At 37.6% G+C, this 17,999-nt stretch overlaps 1 protein-coding gene across 1 annotated transcript in view; it reads right to left on the bottom strand.

The window, feature by feature from the left end:
• Nucleotides 1-17,999, bottom strand: part of CDC42BPG (CDC42 binding protein kinase gamma) — a 1,192,486-nt gene that overhangs the window by 48,269 nt on the left and 1,126,218 nt on the right. Inside the window, exons 32-34 of the mRNA XM_044075379.1 lie at nucleotides 15,351-15,435; nucleotides 11,452-11,572; nucleotides 6,837-6,954 (exon numbers count right to left, since the gene is read on the bottom strand). Coding sequence (XP_043931314.1) covers nucleotides 6,837-6,954; nucleotides 11,452-11,572; nucleotides 15,351-15,435 — 324 coding nt within the window. The remainder of the gene's footprint in view (nucleotides 1-6,836; nucleotides 6,955-11,451; nucleotides 11,573-15,350; nucleotides 15,436-17,999) is intronic.

The following is a 17,999-nucleotide window of genomic DNA, read 5'->3' as shown; positions in this document are numbered from 1 at the left end:
AATGCAAACTGAACTGCTAACATCTCCTTCAAGTTGATATGCAAATGTTGAAGTCTGACAGGCCACGTGTCTTGCACCCATTTTCCATTGAGGTGTGCTCCCCACGCCTTGTCCGAGGCATCTGTCGTTAGAATCTGACTCGCCTCTGGTCAGGTCACAGAGAGTCCCTTGTTTAGGTGACATTCCTGAGCCCACCACACAAATTCCTTCTGAATGCAAGGTATTATCTGAATGACAGTGTCTAGATCTTGGCAGTGTTGTGTCCATACATTTTTGAGATACCACTGAAGCTTCCTCATATGCAGTTTGGCATTGGGAAGCACCAGAATACAAGATGCCATGAACCCCAAGGCTTGAAGGACTGTCCTTGCAGTCAGCCTGGACTGTAGAGACATTTATAAAGAGAAAGGCTTCTTTGTTTGTCCGGGGTCAAAAAAGCCATCTGGGAAGCTGTATTCAGTCTCACACCCAGAAAGCACATGTCCTGAGAGGGTACTAGACTGGACTTTGTTTCGTTCACAGAATACCCTAGGCATCTTAACACTACCATCACATACTGTAGATGATGATGAAGTTCGTCTTTGTCTTGAGCAATAATCAGGCAATCGTCCAAATAAGGATAAATCTGTATTCCTCTTAACCTGAAAAAGGCTATCACTGGAGCCAGAACCTTTGTGAACACACTGGGCGCAGTAGATAAGCCAAAGGGCAATGCAGAGAACTGATAATGTAAATTTCCAGCTCGAAAACGCAGGTACCTCCTGCAACTGGGCCTGATAGGAACATGAAGATAAGCCTCTTTGAGATCCAGAGTTACCATCCAGTGATCTTTTCCCAACAGAGGTAAAAGCTGTTGTAACGTCAGCATCTTGAACTTTGGAATGTCCAGATAAGTGTTGAGGATAGATAAATCCAAAATCGGTCTCCACATGTTCCCTTTCTTTGGAACTAGAAACAGGCGAGAATAAAATCCTAGGCCCACTTCTGACAGAGGAACTGGCTGTATAGCCCCCATTTGAAGAAGTAAAGAAATCTGTTTGTGAGCCTCTATCCTTTGTCGAGGAGGAACGTCTGGCATGCCTTTGAAAGGAGGCAATGTATGGAAATAAAACTTGTAGCCTCGGTTGATAATGTCCAATACCCATTTGTCCTGGGTGACTAAAAGCCAGTTTTGCTTGAAAAGTGCTAACTTTCCTCCCAAAGGAGCTGCCAGGCAAGAGGAATCTGGCAGCTGAAAATGCAGGTCATTGGGCCTGTTTACGAAAGGACTGGCCCCTGCCCTCACCTGCAGACTGTGCAGGCGAACTCCATGTTCTAGGTCTGAAGGAACTCTGAGCTCTGCCCCTACCACGTCTAGATCTGCCCCTAGACTGAGAATCAGAAGAAGGGTATGTCCATCCTTTAGTAGGCCAATTTCTACTAAACTTTGGAGGTTGCACCTGCAAAAAATCTTTAACCGTCTGCATAGACTTAGCCTTGTCCTCCATTTTCTTTAATACAGACTCCACAGGAGGACCAAACAAAACTTCAGACTGTAAAGGGGCATCCAGAATTCTAGTCTTAACATGCTCTGACAAATTCTGATCCTTAAGCCAGGCGTGCCTTCGAATAACTGAACCAGTGGCAGCCACCCTAGAAGAAGCCTGTAAAGCATCAAAGCCACACTGTAAAGAATGCTTGCCCACCTGTTCAGAGACATGTACCAAATCCTGCAATTCTTTACACTCTATACCCTCTGCTAAAGCATCCACTTTAGATTTTAGCTGAGAAAGGAGGAAATTCTGATATTTCAACATATGAAACTGGCAATTTAAAGCCCTCATTGCTAACGTAGAAGAGGTATACACCTTCTTACCCCATCTATCCAAAGCTCTAGCTTCCTTATCTAGAGGAACCGGATTTTTTTCAACAGAAGCTCTAACACCCTTAGGCCCCTGACTAATAGTTTCTGGGTCTGCCCTAGGACTTTTATACAGATATTTATGAGCCTCAGGCACCCTGTAATACCTGTCCGGTTTGACTGGCGCAGGAGGCACAGAATCTGGATTAAGGGAAGCCTCCGAGAAAACATCTTGAACAACATCCAAAACTGGAGGTATAGCTAAGGGCCTGTGCTGAGGTAAAAACAAAAATTCCCTAAGCCTTTTCCGTGAATCCGAGAAATCCTGTCCTTCCCACTTAAAATGCTCCCTCATAGAATGTAAAGTTTCTGAAAATGAAAAATCCTCAGGAGGAGAAGCAGAAGGAGTAGAATCCTCTGCATCAGAATCCGAATAAGGAGGAAAATCTTGAATATCTTCCACAGAAGACTCTGAATCATCTGAGGCCTGCTCCAAACTTTCCAACTCTGGCTCTACCCTGGGCCTCTTATCAGGAGGGGGCATAGAACCTCTAATTAAAGTAATCAAATCTTCTGCCATTTTAAGCATGTGCTTTTTAGGCACTGACCCTGAGGAACCAGGACTGACACCAGAGGAAGGCAAAACAGACCTGCCCTTAGAAGGAGCCTTAGAAAAAGAAGCAGAAGGCCTAACCACCCTAGGCACAGTAGGGAGAATAATAACCTGAGAGGCCCCTTCAGCCTGACCTGACTCCTGTGAGGCCACCTCTTGCAGAATCAAAGTTTCCCCCTGAGTCTCAACAGAAACTTCAGCCGGGTCCACCTGTTCCCCTGTAGTTTCTAAAGGACCGGCGTCCGAAACGGACGAATCATCCTGCCTAGGTTTCACAGATTTGTCTTTGCGCTTCTTCGTGGAAGCGGGCGTCGGAGGATCCGACGGCATATTATAATTACACCGCTTGCCAAAGACTAACCTAGCGCAATCTAACCTCCGTTTTATAGTGCGCTTATTGAACCTAGCACAAAACCGACACCCGACTACGTTGTGCTCCGGTCCCAAACAAGGAATACAAAGCGAGTGGTAATCCCTATGCGGTATCTGTTTCCCACAAGAAATACAATTATTCACTTTTTCTGACATCCGGTAAATAACTGAGGCAAGAAAAAACAAAAATATTCCCCAACGGGGTACTTAGCCCAACTTGGTATCGGTCTGAAACTCCGAATTCGAAAAATTTCAGAACACCGAACGGCACTTGCAACGCTGCTTCTGCATCGGACCATGCGGCAAAAAAGACTGAGGATATGACGTCGGTCATGCGCTCTTATACCCTGACGCTCTGATGTCAGTTCCAGGCGCCCATGACCGACGTCAGCCTAATACTTTGGTATTCGGGCCGACCGAGGACAGCGGACTACCCATAAGTAAGGACTGCAGCAATGTGAGATGAAGAACATCTTAGCCGCTCTTAATTTCAGTACAGGTGCCAGGGAGACCATCTCATTAAGCCCTGGCCATTTGTTCGCCTTAAGGACTAACTGCCAGTACACTTCTCGATATTCAGTTTGTCTCTCCCATGGTCCCCCTCGAATGTCCATCTGGACTTCTAGCACAAAAAATACAAAACTAGCCTCTTTACATGTCAGTGTATGCTTATGCTTATATAGGGCATTCTTATTATTGCCCTTTTTAATATCACAACTGTGCTCATATATTCTTTTTAAGCACCTTTCGGTCTTTCCTACATAAAAATCTCCACATTTTCCACACAGGGCTAAGTACACTAGCCCCTTAGAGTCACAGTTAGAATAACATTTTGCACTAATGCACCTATTCCTACTAGGAATGCAAACCTCTGATTTGTTAATAATAAAGCACCACATTTACATGTCCCTACCCTTCTATGTCTTTTTCTATGCCCTTCTTTTCCAAAATAGTTTTAATGCTTTTACCTTTCCTAAAAACAAATTTTAAGGGATAGTTCAGTTCAATGTTCAAATCTGATAACCTACTAAACCTATCCCACTCCTCCTTCAGAATCATAGTAATGGTTCCTGCATCTCCACCATAATCCAACACAAAAATATTTTCCACCCTATCCTTACTATTATTTACCTGTTGGTTAACACCTGTCTCACTGTTGTCCATCCCCAAAATGGGTGCAAACCTATTGCCTCTATTTTTAGAACTTCATTAATAATTTTGGTAATTATGTTCTCCGGGTATCCCCTATCAAAGGAACATACCCTTCAAAAGTTCACCTTGTATAAAATTCACATCCTCTGATAGGGTTGCCACCTTCCTTCACGGCTAAAACCGGAGCAAAGCCATGCCCCTCGCGTCACCAGTAACCCCGCCCACCCCAACCCCCTCTCCCACCAACATACCTCCTATTTTGTGATGTCACGACAGCATCACTCAACGGGAACGCCCTCTTTTTCCGTTCCCGCCGCCTGCTTTTGGCTGATTTACTATGCTTTTCTGTAAAAAAAGCATAGTAAATCAGCCGATTTACAAACTCCGATAGTCTGTTTCCTTTTTGAAACAGAATACCGGAGTTTGTACAGTGTTTTCCGGACTACCGGAGAATCAGTTTGATTTCCTGATAGGCCGGAAAAAAAATGGAGGGGTGGCAAGCCTATCCTCTGATGTCATTCTACTATCCCTGATGTATTTGACCCTTCACAATGCTCCTTTTTTGTGTAAATGGGTGGGAGCTCTGAAAATGTAGAAAGGAAATACAGTAGGTAGCTTTTCTATGTACTTTTGAAGTGAACCTATTACTGTCATAGTCCACCCCTATATTCACATCCAAATAGTCGATAGATCCCCATCCTATTTTATACGTAAACCTTAAAAATTCTGTACTATTGGTAATATAGTTCAAAAATTCATCAAAATGTTCCTCACGCTCTAGCCAAAAAAGGCAGATGTTATCCAAAAACTGTTGATAAAGGACCCAGCAGTCCTTGTACACAGAATTAAAAATACATTTTTTCTCCTAAAAGGCTAACACCAAATTTGCAAAGGCTGGGGCACACATGGCACCCATTGCCACTCCAATCAACTGGTAAAAGAATTCTCCCTCAGAATAAATAAAATTATGTTTTAAAACCAGTTCCATTAAGGTTAAAATTAAATAAATATTTCTATCACTAAAATCCTTGTTGTCCCTTAAAATTTCTTCTAAAAATTCCAGGCCTTCTTTGTGTGAGATGGAAGTGAAAAGGTCAACAACATCAATTATAATAAAAAAACATACTGTTCCTAAATAAGTTATTTTTCACATTTCTGAGGAAATCCCCAGAATCCTTGACATTTGTTGCGTTTATAGAAATATTTTTCAGTTTAACAGCCAGCACTTTGCAATACTGGCTGTGAAAGACTGGCTAGCTACTACCACTGGTCTCATGGGTGGGTCAAATGAATCCTTATGAACTTTTGGGATACCGAATATTGTTGGTACCCTGGGCTCTTTGTTATGCAAAAATTTAAGTCTCAGCGTCCATCACCCCTTCTAATACTAAATCATTCAGAGCTGCATAAATCTTTCTATAGGCGATATTAATTTCATTAATTGAGACCTTTGAATATTTAATACCATCATTTAAAAGCTCCATCATTTTGCTTTCATATATAACTGAGTCCATAAGGACCGTTCCCCCCACCCTTGTCCAGTTTCATAGCTCTAACATTTTTATTGCCACGAAGTGCGTTTAAAATCTCCCTTTATTCTTTGGTTAGATTTGACCAAACTCTGTTTTTTTTTTTACAACTATTTCCCTTAGGCTACTTTCAACCATGTTCTCAAAATTCTTTAATTGTGGGTGGAGGGGTAGATTCCATACACTCTTTCTCTTCAAAAGTTTTGCTTTTTCTTTTTGTTCCCCCAAAAATAACTAGATTTTTCTGTCTTACGAACATTTTTTTTTTAAATATGTAGGAAAGACCAAAAGGTGCTTAAAAAGAAGAATATATGAGCACAGTTATGATATTAAAAAGGGCAATAATAAGAATGCCCTATATAAGCATACACTGACATGTAAAGAGTTTACTTTTGCATTTTTTGTGCTAGAAGAAGTCCAGATGGACATTCGAGGAGGACCATGGGAAACAAATTGAATATCGAAAAGTGTACTGGCAGTTAGTCCTTGAGGCAAACAAATGGCCAGGGCTTAATGAGATGGTCTCCCTGGCACCTGTACTGAAATTAAGAGCGGCCAAGTTATAGGGGGTTTAAGCACCTTCCTTATTTATTAATTTATTTATGACACAAACATATTTTATATTTAAACCCTATACATCCCTCAGATTTTGATAGTTTTTAATGGTCTTAACAAGTTAGACTTTTAACAATAACTATTCCATGATTTTAGATAGTTTAACACTGATTTCTAATGTTATAAATTTATTAGTGTAATAAACTTTTAGGTCATTAGATGGCAGCAAAGCATTACTTTTTATATGCATTTACTTTTTATATACATTCACATTTTAATATAATATTTTACTAAATGTATTAATTTTTTATCTTGTAATGATTGTTTTAAAGAATAGGGATCACTAGATTTTAAAGGCATGAAACAATATATAGGAATGCTTTTTATAGTAATTTCATTCAGTGTAAGCACTTTATTCATAGCAAGTTCTTGGTTGTATTTGTGTTATTTAGGCTTAACAGCTTAATGAATTGTGTTAATTACTTTACTGTTCGATTGAAGTGGTTATTGTACAAAATGGGGGGGGGGGTAATGCATGTAACCATTCTATTGAAGTATTGGATGAAAATGTACTGGGAACTGTGTTCAGCGTTATTTATGTGGTGTGCTATGCCATTAAAGGAGTTTTTGGGCAAACAGCAGCTGAGTGCTTTCTAATATATATATATATATATATATATATATATATATATATATATATATATATATATATATATAAACATATCTGCATACACACACACTGCTTATTTTAAGAATTATAAGGAGTTTTACCTACCACTGGCAAATCCTTCCGATAATGTTTCCCATCACCTGGCCCAACATGTACCACGTGACTGAAATTATATGGGTCGGAGATTAGCTTAGATTTCTTTCCAGGATCTTTCAATATTTCCCTGTAGGAATGAACATCATTAAAACAGCCACCTAAGAAGACAACACTCAGTTTAACTAGTTAAAGACAAGATAGTACAACAGCGTCCAGTTAAAAATATCATGCACATATTAAAATTCAGCTCGCAATTAAATAGGTTATACAGAACACAGCGTTTGCACAGAAGCCACAAGGCAGATAATTTGAGTTTGCCTGTTCACCAATGTTTTAACAAAGAACTTCTTTTCAGCCATTTCTCACCTCTGCTAGAAACTCTACTAAAGAACGTACAGATGCACAAATAACCTTACCATTACAAGACATCTTTCATAGGATATAACAGTCAGCCAGGTTCCGGAACTTAAGGGCACCTTCCACACACCCAAACCATTGATAGCTCAAGCAGAGCTGAAGATAATTAATGGTTTGGGCAGCAAGCCCTGTCTTGTCAACTGTGAAGGGGAGGCTAGAGCCCTGAAAGAGGCTAAATAAAAATTCAAATCCACACCTTAGCAACAAAAATTCTAGAAAAATGGGGGGGGGGGGTAGTGATCATTTGAACGTCTACTGTTACGCTAAGTTTACTTACACAATTGTACTACATTTATCGTTTGATCACTGCTGCAGTAGTCTATCACCATGGGTAGAGTTATCGCAGCTTATACTGACTGGGGATGGAAGGGATGAGGGTCCAGGAGCCCCTGCAGAAAAGTCTTAGCAAAGGCTGCTCTAGACCTGGACAAGGAATTTAGTTTGTAATGCTTTATAAAGTTAAGTACTGAACATCAAGTTGCTGCTTCTAGAATTCTTCTAGAATCCACACCTTTCCACAAAATCCACTAATGAAGTGAAGTCCTAGCTTCCTAGAAAAGTTCTTATTACATCTAACTTACACAGGACCTAAATAACCTGACACAAAATCATCATCTCAAGTTCTTTTTACTGGGAAATGAATCAGCTCACCTTAACACCTACATGCAACATATGTCAAAACTATTTGAAAGTGTACTACACAAATGGCTGTAGCCTGTGTAGTAAGCTTCACAAGCTTGAACTAATGTTGTTGTTAATGACTACAAATTATTGAGCATCAAAGAATCACGGGACACATCAAAACTGAACATAACAGGGTTTGCAATTTATTCTTGCTTTAGGACCTTAACATCTGGAGGTGGTGTCGGTCAGCATTTTTGTACACAACTTCATTAGTAACAGTTTAACTTCAAATAATTTAGAAAATGCGCCACTTGTGTAGCATAATGCTTCCAACATCAAAACATTACATTTCTGCATCATATCACAGTGCCTGCATGATCAATGCAAAACACTGACTTGCAAAGCCATGTGACAGCTCTCTTTGGAAATCACTCACCTACCATTTTTAATTACCCAGATATAAACCGGTAAACACTGCTTTAATAATCATGTTGCATAAGAATTTACTGACCTACTTCTTCAAATAAATTTCCAGCACCTTATTTGATTTCCTGCATATGACAAAACACCCTAGACCTTATTATTAGTAATGCTAACAACATGATAAATATAAAGTGCATTGAAGGATTTAGCAGTTGTGACCACCTAGCTATATCCTATCTAATTACAGCTGTTAATGTAGTCAGGACTCAGACAATCATTTACATATTAAAGGTTTATTTCTATAACATTATAATTGCTTTGTTAAATACAGATTTGCACAAGATGATACAGAGGGACACTAAAAATTATTAAAATTGTTTAAACTTGTTTATTAAGGAATGTATCCTTATAAGGACTGGCTATGCATAAAAGAAAATTAATGTGGTAAAATACAGCTCTAAAGAAGCTGTAGAGGAAGGAAAAAAAGTCAAATTTATACAATTTTTAAATGTTTCTCATCTACCTTAAACAAAGCTAAACTAAGAAATGCAAATAACGTAAAAAAGGTGCTTGTTTTTCATGTGGCACAAAATGATAAAGCTCTGATTATTATCTAGATACACAGAGTTAGACTAGTGGCTTATTTGCTGGAAGGAATGGTGGTGGTGTGAGTGAGTGGCTGCTTCCAGATTGCCCAATTGCATCACTGAACCCATTAGAACTGTAGAAGGATCACTGGGAGCAGTTATTTTATTGGCTGGTTCACAATGTACATAGATAACAGAGGCCATCTTGAGGGGTATATGAAGCTTCAGTGAAGCCACCATTCACCACAGGGAAAAGAAACAGGTAGGCAGTGAAAGGATCTTGGAACGAACATGGTGATAAGATCTTTTTTTTTTTAAAACACCTTTATTAAATTACCGCTTAAATCATAAGCAGACATACATTAACAAAAAAAGAAAAATTATATTAACATTTTTTCCAATTATGTACATTATACATTACATATCATCCAACATTATATTAATTACTGAATTCTTGCCTTCCTTTACACGTCACTCCTCTTCCTGAACATTATTCTGCATGGCTGCATATATAGAATGCACACACACATAGATTATATTATATTATATATATATATATATATATATATATATATATATATATATATATATATAGGTTTTCATAGTATAAATGTAAGTCTGCTACACATTTAATGTTGAATCAGCAGTCACATATAGAAGCTGGTTACATAGTTTCAAATCTCTCAGGGATGACTTTACAAAATTCAATTTATATGACACTATTAGGTGTGCCAAACTTACAATCTAGGCCATTCACTTTCTTTGGAAAAATATTCCTATCAATACCATAGCTATAAAATACTTCAGAATTTAAAAAAAAGGGTTCTGACTACTGTGTCAAGTAGCATAACTTTCAATGTGATCTAAACGAGTGTTTTCCTACGTGGTCCTTCACCATGAATATATTTATCTCAAAATTTTGAACTTTAGATCTTTTCTGACTGATTGTGAGAACATGATCAGGGCAGTGTCACCTTCACAATCTTTTCTAAGAACATGTTATCTGTAATGTGGTGACCGCAGGTATGGTAGGACAGCAATTTTTATTCACTTCAGCTACCATGACTTTGCTAGTGGATTTCTCAGAGGGAACATCCTTGGGCAGTGGAATCAAATAAATGGAAGCATCCTGTCTCCAAAACTATGGCTTATACGAAATGTGACAGGCTGGGCAAGACATTCTGAAACATGGCACACAAACTTGGGAAATAAAACCACACATGGGAATGGTACTGGATGGCCTGATTTTGGTCATCAGATTTACAATTTTGAAGAAAACAGGCAGTAGCCATCACGATGAACAGCTGCAAAACTTTTATTTTAAAACAATTAAAAATTCATAAAACGAGCACTTTCGGGACAAGCCCTTCTTCGGATAACATGCTCAAGTAACTGCAGTTTTTATAACTCTGACTGCTAATCAGTACTGCACTCTCCTCTTTTTCAATACAGGTTTTAAAGGTATAACCCCATTTAAACCTGGGGTTTTATGTGCTGCTAGCTCAATGATCCATTTTGTCTCATTTAGTTCCATCTCATTAACTAAATCACCTCCCCTTTTGTTCTTATTTATACATTGTATAACCATAAATTTAAACTTATGAGTCTCATGCTTAGAAATATGCTGGAAAAGTGCATCATGTTCATGTCTTAGCCTGATGATAAATGGTTCAAAATTCTATTTTTCAACATGCAGTTAGTTTTTCTTACATAGAATGAGTTGCAGTCCTGGCAAACTGCCAAATAAACAACACTCTCTGTCTTACAATCTGCATAAAGATCAAAACAATACTGCTTCCCTGATATAGGATGTCTATATGATCCTGCTTCCTCAACCTATTCACATGCTTTGCAGCTTCTACATTTTCGTGTACCTGTACGCTGCATAATGATACTTCTGTTCTGCTTTTATGCGTCTTCCCTTCGTGACATAATAAATCTTTTAAATTTTTGTTCCTTCTAAATACAAATAGTGGTCTCTCCCCCACCACCTTACCTATTCTTTCATCTGTTAACAGAACATTCCAGTTCTGTTTTGTTATGTCACATATCCCCCCTATGTTGTTGCTATATGGTTAGCATCAATCTCATATTACTGACCTGTGGGGGAAAAGACTGACGGGATGCCTCACCCTATTGTCTATGGCAGAACCACAGTGACAATGTCCCACTATGAAGACTCTTAAGTTGGGCTAAAGCTATCATTTATCAATGTCTCAGTTTTAAATGGGATTCAATATCAATCAGCAAACCAGAACTTCTATCCAGCTTGTTGAGGACACAGCTCTAGGTAAATAACAGAGTTCTAGATAAAATTAACTAAGTTACAGTCCCACAAACTGATAAGCAGGCTGTCTGGCTATCAGATACAAAACAGGGAGGACTTCAGTTTGTGACTGATTTCACGCTAGAGTGGTAGTTATACCTCACGACAGAAATTTGTAGTGCGTCAGTGGTCACCCAGTAGCTAGGTAAAGCTTTAAGCCCCTTTGGGACCCCCAGCAGTATAAAGCAGACAATGGAAATAGCATATGCATTTTACTTAAAAGCACAATGTCTAATTTCTACCTCACCTCATTTGTTGGTACTTTTCTTCATCAGAAATCCTGAAGAAAAATCGACGTTTACTCTTAGTTCTCATAAGCTGCCTCCGGCTGTTGTCCATGGTCTTTGGTACATTAAAGTCATCTTGCCCTAAGAAATGATAAAAGAAAAAAATTCTCTTATCAGTAATGAGCAGACAACTAAACATGATGGGATCAGCAAACAGACCCGAGGGCTGAAAAAGTGCACAAGGAAAGTAATTAAATATCTCTTGATTACAGCTTGACTCATTCAATAGGGGAGCTGTATCCTTGGTTAGACATTATATCGAAAATGTTCTCAAATGTCACAACAGAAAAAAGCAATACCCACCAGATAACTTGCACTATATAAAACAGGAAAACATTTTAGGATTTATAAAGAATGCAAAACAGTATAAAACTTACACTGACTGTTTCAGTTTAAATAGAAAGCATTAAATATGAACATCCTAAAGCCAGGGTATGAAAAAGATCAGTTTATACACTATGACTTTGCATTCTTTAAGTAAAAATCTTGTATCTGATACTTAATTTCCATATCTCTACATATTTATTTTCTGCAACTAGCAACCCAGGAACTTGCTGATTTAGATATCTTGATATAATCGGAAGAGTGATAAGTCAGAAAGTGTACTACACGTGTTAAAGTATTATTAGAATTCCAAATGGCATAGTCTGTATTTATAATTATTTCTAAAGGCTGACAGCTGCAGTAGGCCCTGAGTGGGTAGAACTTAAATAAATGGCAAAAGCATACACCCACCTTGGGCTAAACAGATGCTGTTTGATTTACACCTCACCATTATTCGTGGATTTCATATACCTCATCAGGTTGAACATGCCAATGTATGAAATACTTCAACTACCCTACTCTTGTTGCCATCAGCAAATAAAATATTGCAAAGCACAAAAAATTATTACAAGATCAAATATGTACATGCACCTCATGTCATGGAGAAAATCAACAGCTATCATTTTTACACCCATCTAAGTATCATATTGATTAGGTCTAAATTAAAATAAATGAAATGTTTCTCTTTAGATGGTGACAAACGAATAAAATATCTGAATTACCAAAGCTGTACCTGCAACAGATACACAAACTCATGTCACCACAACAAAATCTAGAGCTTATGACCCAGTAATTAACACAATCTAAATTAACTTGGGAATTAGCTCTGTGGAAACTAAGCATTACATCAGATTAAATGTTACTATAATTCCAAACCACCACCCATATTTGACGGCATTTAGCAATCTCTGCAGTTAGGGAATATTAAACAATGCTGCAATATTATTAGGATATGGCATCGAAGATGCATATTTTTTCTGTTAGAATGTGGCATCAATACAGACATGAACTTTACAGACATTGCTGCATGCCATCCTGGGCAGGTGGCTTTGTGATTATAGTAATATTTAAACTGATGTAAAGCATGGCACACATTTATACTTCTCAGATGTTCAGATTTTTGCCTGGTAGCATTGGTCTGTTCCTCTTAAAAGTTGTGTTTTTCTAGCAAATCATTAAAGACTAAAGTCACAAGATAATGGCAAGCATTTAAGTTTCAGATTTCATCTCTTTCAGAAAATACATGTTAATGCAAAACCTATTTTTCTAGCAGCTTTCAAAGTTTTCAAGAGCAGTATTTAAAATGTCTAATTTTGGGCCTTTGCCCCACCTCATTTGTTACTTAATCCTGGTTTCTTACACAAAGAGGGTGAGGGGTATGTTAAACCTACTTCATAAGACCATTATTTTGATTATGCTAACCAGTGAGTCATAACCTCTAGATTTTGTTGTGGTGACATAAGTATGTGGACCTGTTGCAAGTACAGCTTTGGTGATTCAGATATTATTGTTTTATTTGCTCATCACAACATGAAGACAGACCAATGTGCACATTCCACTTACTGGAATATTAAAAGAAGTCAACAAGGTACTTAACTTTTGACACATGCAGCAGACTGGAAATTAGGCATTTAAGAATAGAAAAGATCAATTGAAGATACTATCATCACTGCTATTATCATCACAGTTAAAACTGGTGTTGCCACACAGTAATAATAGACTAATTGATGGAGTAGATGCAATGTAAGTGCTGCAAAGACACACACACAGACTTGGTGATCCCAGCTTGCAATGCAACGTTTGTGCAGTATTTCAGACAGCTGGTTCTGTATCCTTAGTAAATCCACACATCAGTGATATCGTTCAGCATCGTGCAGAAGAACTCTTGAGCAGTTATGTGTGAGATGAGGAAAGCTTGCTGGTTCCTCATTCTTATCAACTACCCTTCTTTAGTGATAGCATCTCACAGTAAATGTGCATATGCAGTCAGTTTGAAAGATTTTTTTCATTTTTTTGGCTTTGTTTCACGGCAGTGGGATTCTTCTGTGATTTGCATCATCTGTACAGCTGTTCATATGCGGTGAAATTGACTGTTTGAATACAAGGCACTCTGGCAGGTGACACTGACTTCCTAGTGGTCTGCATCATGTGTTTATTGTGCAGCTATTTATATAGTTATCTAAGTGGCAGTCATAAATCAATGTTTCAGCAAGAGCAATTTTAGTTAATATTCTAATTAAAACTGTACTGTTTATGAAAACTACACATTAAGTTTTACCATCTCTGACTGTGAAGGCATTAACTTAAAGCAAATAAGTTTGCTCATTAATAGGATGGATATGAACCAGCTGATACTGCACCCCAACTAGTTATTTCACATGTTAACATCGGGCTGTGCACAATTTTAAATGAAAACTTTTAACCCAGTCCTATTTTTTCTTTATCCTTGTCAGTCCTGCTCCAGTGTTCTCCCAGCACTAAGCTATCACTTCCTTAAACAACCACTTACATGAACTCCTGCAGCAAAACAGGCAGCTTACACATTTAGCAAAAGAAGCTCTGGAAAATCTTTCAAGTTATGTTAGTCACAGGGTATTTGCCAACTTTCTCTAACGAGCAGTCTATATTTGATACTTGTTTTTCTTTTTATAACCCAGACTTCTGTTTACTGATGGTACCCACTAAAATGAGACACTTGGCTCAACATGGACTCTATGACTATGGTAAGATTAGAATTACAAATTATATATTTACTGCTATCACTGCACTGACACAACCTTAATTGGCTAAAAGGTCAGAAACACTTGTTAACCTTCAACTATTACATCAATCAGCATTATTCCCAAATGGATTCAATCAAAAGTGTAAAATGAGCTGCCTAGGGTTACCACCTGTCCCACTTTGAGAGGGACAGTCTTGGGCAGTTGTGTCCTGCAAAGAAATTGTAAAAATGGAAAATGTCCTGAGATTTTAGGACAAAATTATTTTCTTTATTTTATGTAATAGTTGCATAAATCAGTTATTCTGTATCTGAAATACCTAAATGTTATAAGAAACAGAATAAGCAACTAAAATGCTACAAGAATAAGCTTTTATTTAGACAAAAAAGTGAAGTTCTGCCCTTTGTACTGGCCGTGGGTATGTTTTGTCCTGCAAAATATGATGTTTGTCCCAAAAATGTCCCACTTTGGACATTTGAAAAGGTGGCAACCCTAAAGCTGCCCCTAAAACAGAATGGATAGTCTATGGCAAAACTCAAATAAATACTAAAGATAAAATTAAGTTGGCCACTAGCTTTAAGTGCAATGTTGCAGATCTAAGTTTTGCAATGGAACAGATCAATTACTCTTGTATTCAACTAGTTTGCTAAAACAGAGTGAATGGATTCAAAGCGAAAATTTCTAAACAGTGCTTATCTTGTCAGACAGCAGTGTACTGATCCTGTTAATACCTTTCTTTAAACTATATCATCAAAATGCAAATTTAAACCTTCTTCAACACTATTAACTAAATAAATCTAATCACATGTACATACCTCTCAGCTTGTTAGCAAGGTAGATTAGTCGAACAATTTCATTACCAAAAACACACAGACTTCCTTTTGTGTTGAGTGGGCGAACCTGTAGGAAAAAGTTCAGGACGTCTTAAGATCATACACAGCACATGTATAAAACAGGCATAAGAATGCAGTAGCTTTTAATGGGTCTTACTTACAACTAAAATAAAAACACACATCTGTTTCAAAACATCTTGACCAAACAAAGGCCTCCTTTTCACTATTTCTGCTCCTTCTTCAGAAATGTTCTTCCTCTTACCTGTCACCGATTGTTCCTATTAGCATGCTGTTATGCTCTTATTATTAATGTATAAAACTATATGCAGCATATCTGCTATTCACCTTTACTTCCTACTCTCCGATTTCACCCTTTCATTCTTTTTCATTTTGCCAATGCAGCATTTTCATACCCAGTACAGTAAAGTTTAAGACAGCCATGACTTTACATTTCCCATCCTCCTCTTTTTTAGTCTCCTCTCTCAAGCTATCAGAGGTTTATTTTGTCCCATCTGTCACTTACTGAGGCTACTGCCTCACTTTGCAATCCACTGCCTAATTCCATCTCACTCCACCTTCCATTGCAGCTAGAATTTAATTGATTTCTACAGCCTGGATGACCTTATAAAAGACAGAAGTAACATCTATCATGGTAATAAATAGAATAAAACTGCCATATGCTCACATCTGTAGAAATTTGGCTTTACAGATGGTCTTCCTTACCACCAATTGAAATTTTGTATACCACCAGATAAGCACGAGCTAATTCAACCCAAGATGTGTCTGAAACTAAACGAACAGCAAGGGATTTTATGATATGAAACAGACAAAATCTGCACATTCATAAGGAAAGTAGGCATGAAGATCCTACTGTAAAAGGCAACTAGACAGGCTTGTCCGCCTACCTTTTCCCCATCATTTAGGCTGAGACAGCAAACAAAACAAAAATACAGACAACCTGATTTTTTTTTCAACAGTTGAAATGATTTTATTCCTTATGCATTTAAAATGCCATTTACTGCTAATAAACATTTACCAAAATGTTTGCATATGTTTAACAGTAATTTCTAATTTTTTTTCCAGAAGCTTATTGTAATGCAATAAGATATTTTACTAAAAACGTGTTTTTGACTGTTTTGTTTGTAAGAGCATTAATTCACATCAACAGAAACAATTTTTGACAAATGATTAACTTTTTAGCGGCAATGAAATGCCTTATATAGAAATATAGCCTGATGCCAGCAGATGACATGTTGACCTCATCTCCTCATCAACTTGCATACTGGTTGGAGGTCTGAAGCTTTAAAAATAAGTAACTGGGTGAAACTGGGACTTCTTGGCAAGTGACTCTTACAAATGTCATGCAAATAAATAACGAAATAAGAAAGGCAAACGCATTCAAACTGAACAGTAGAAAAAAAAAACAAGAAAACTAAATGGGGGTCGACAAGCACACAGCAGTTAAAAATCTAGCTGAATATAACATGACAGCAGTACAGTTTAATAGTTATGGATCAGTAACCAATGGGGGGGGCATACTAGGGGATTCTATGTCATCTCATCTGTGGACACTACTCTTGTTTGAAAGTTGAGGGCTCTAATGTAAAAGAAAGGAAGGCGAGAAATTCACTGGACCACTTCTTCCAGATTGGGTTTTAAAAAGAACTATGTCTAAAAGTTTGCTGAAAAACACACAAATCACTCTTCATGTGCCTATCCTCTCCAGGGTCTTTTATGCAACATGAAGTGTGAAAAGCCCTGAACTATGACTAATAAGCTTTTCATCAAAAAAGAGAAAAAAGCTTTTGTTTCAATTCTGCTCAAATATTTTAAGTTGCACTTATAGTGACCAGTGTAGTGATACATCTTTGAACTTGTTTTAGCTAAAACATGGAAAAAAGAAAAGTAAAACATTTGCATTTTTAGTTTGTTCTAGGATCTTAGTCTTGCAGCATAACTTGCAGGTGTAAGACTGTGTTTCTACATTATACTGCACTTCTATCTCCACAAGAAGAATTACTTGTAAAAGCTAGGTGCTTGTATTTTAAATTCTACTTGACCTTTATCTTGTAGTTTCATTCATAGTTTGGCAGAACTATAAAGTATTGCCAGATTTGAGCATTTGACATTTATTACTGCATTTTGTTTCCATAAACAGTGTTACTGGTAAATTCCTGCATAGTCTGGTGTCTTAAATAATAACAGATGTGACAACATTGTTAATTTTTCCTGCACCGGGGTTTGTGCTTCAGTGCTTTTACAGTTAATATTCCAGTTTTGCTCCTATAATTTTACAGTCTGCTGATCATTTACCTGCTTAAAGTTGCATTCCAGTGCCTTTCTGTTGCCCTGTTCTTTGTGACTGCCCCTTCCCCAAGACATTAAGCTAAAGTTTCTGAAAGAGCTCCAAGACATGATTAGCTGTTTCTGGTGTCATTCTAAGGGGGTCCAATATTTTTCTGTTTAGGACGACATGGTTAACAGACCAAATTGTTTCTGCAAAAGATGGTCTGCACCTGTCTCCTCTAGGCTTTTGAATACTGAGAAAAACTTTATTCATACCCATAGTGCCTTTTTAGGGAATGCCAAATTGAAAAACCTGCAGACATAGCAAAATAAAATGAACCTCAA

Source organism: Protopterus annectens, chromosome 6.part1 (genome assembly GCF_019279795.1).
Source record: "Protopterus annectens isolate FY-2018-M chromosome 6.part1, PAN1.0, whole genome shotgun sequence".
NCBI lineage: Eukaryota > Metazoa > Chordata > Ceratodontiformes > Protopteridae > Protopterus > Protopterus annectens.
This window is presented reverse-complemented; position numbering and strand designations above follow the sequence as displayed.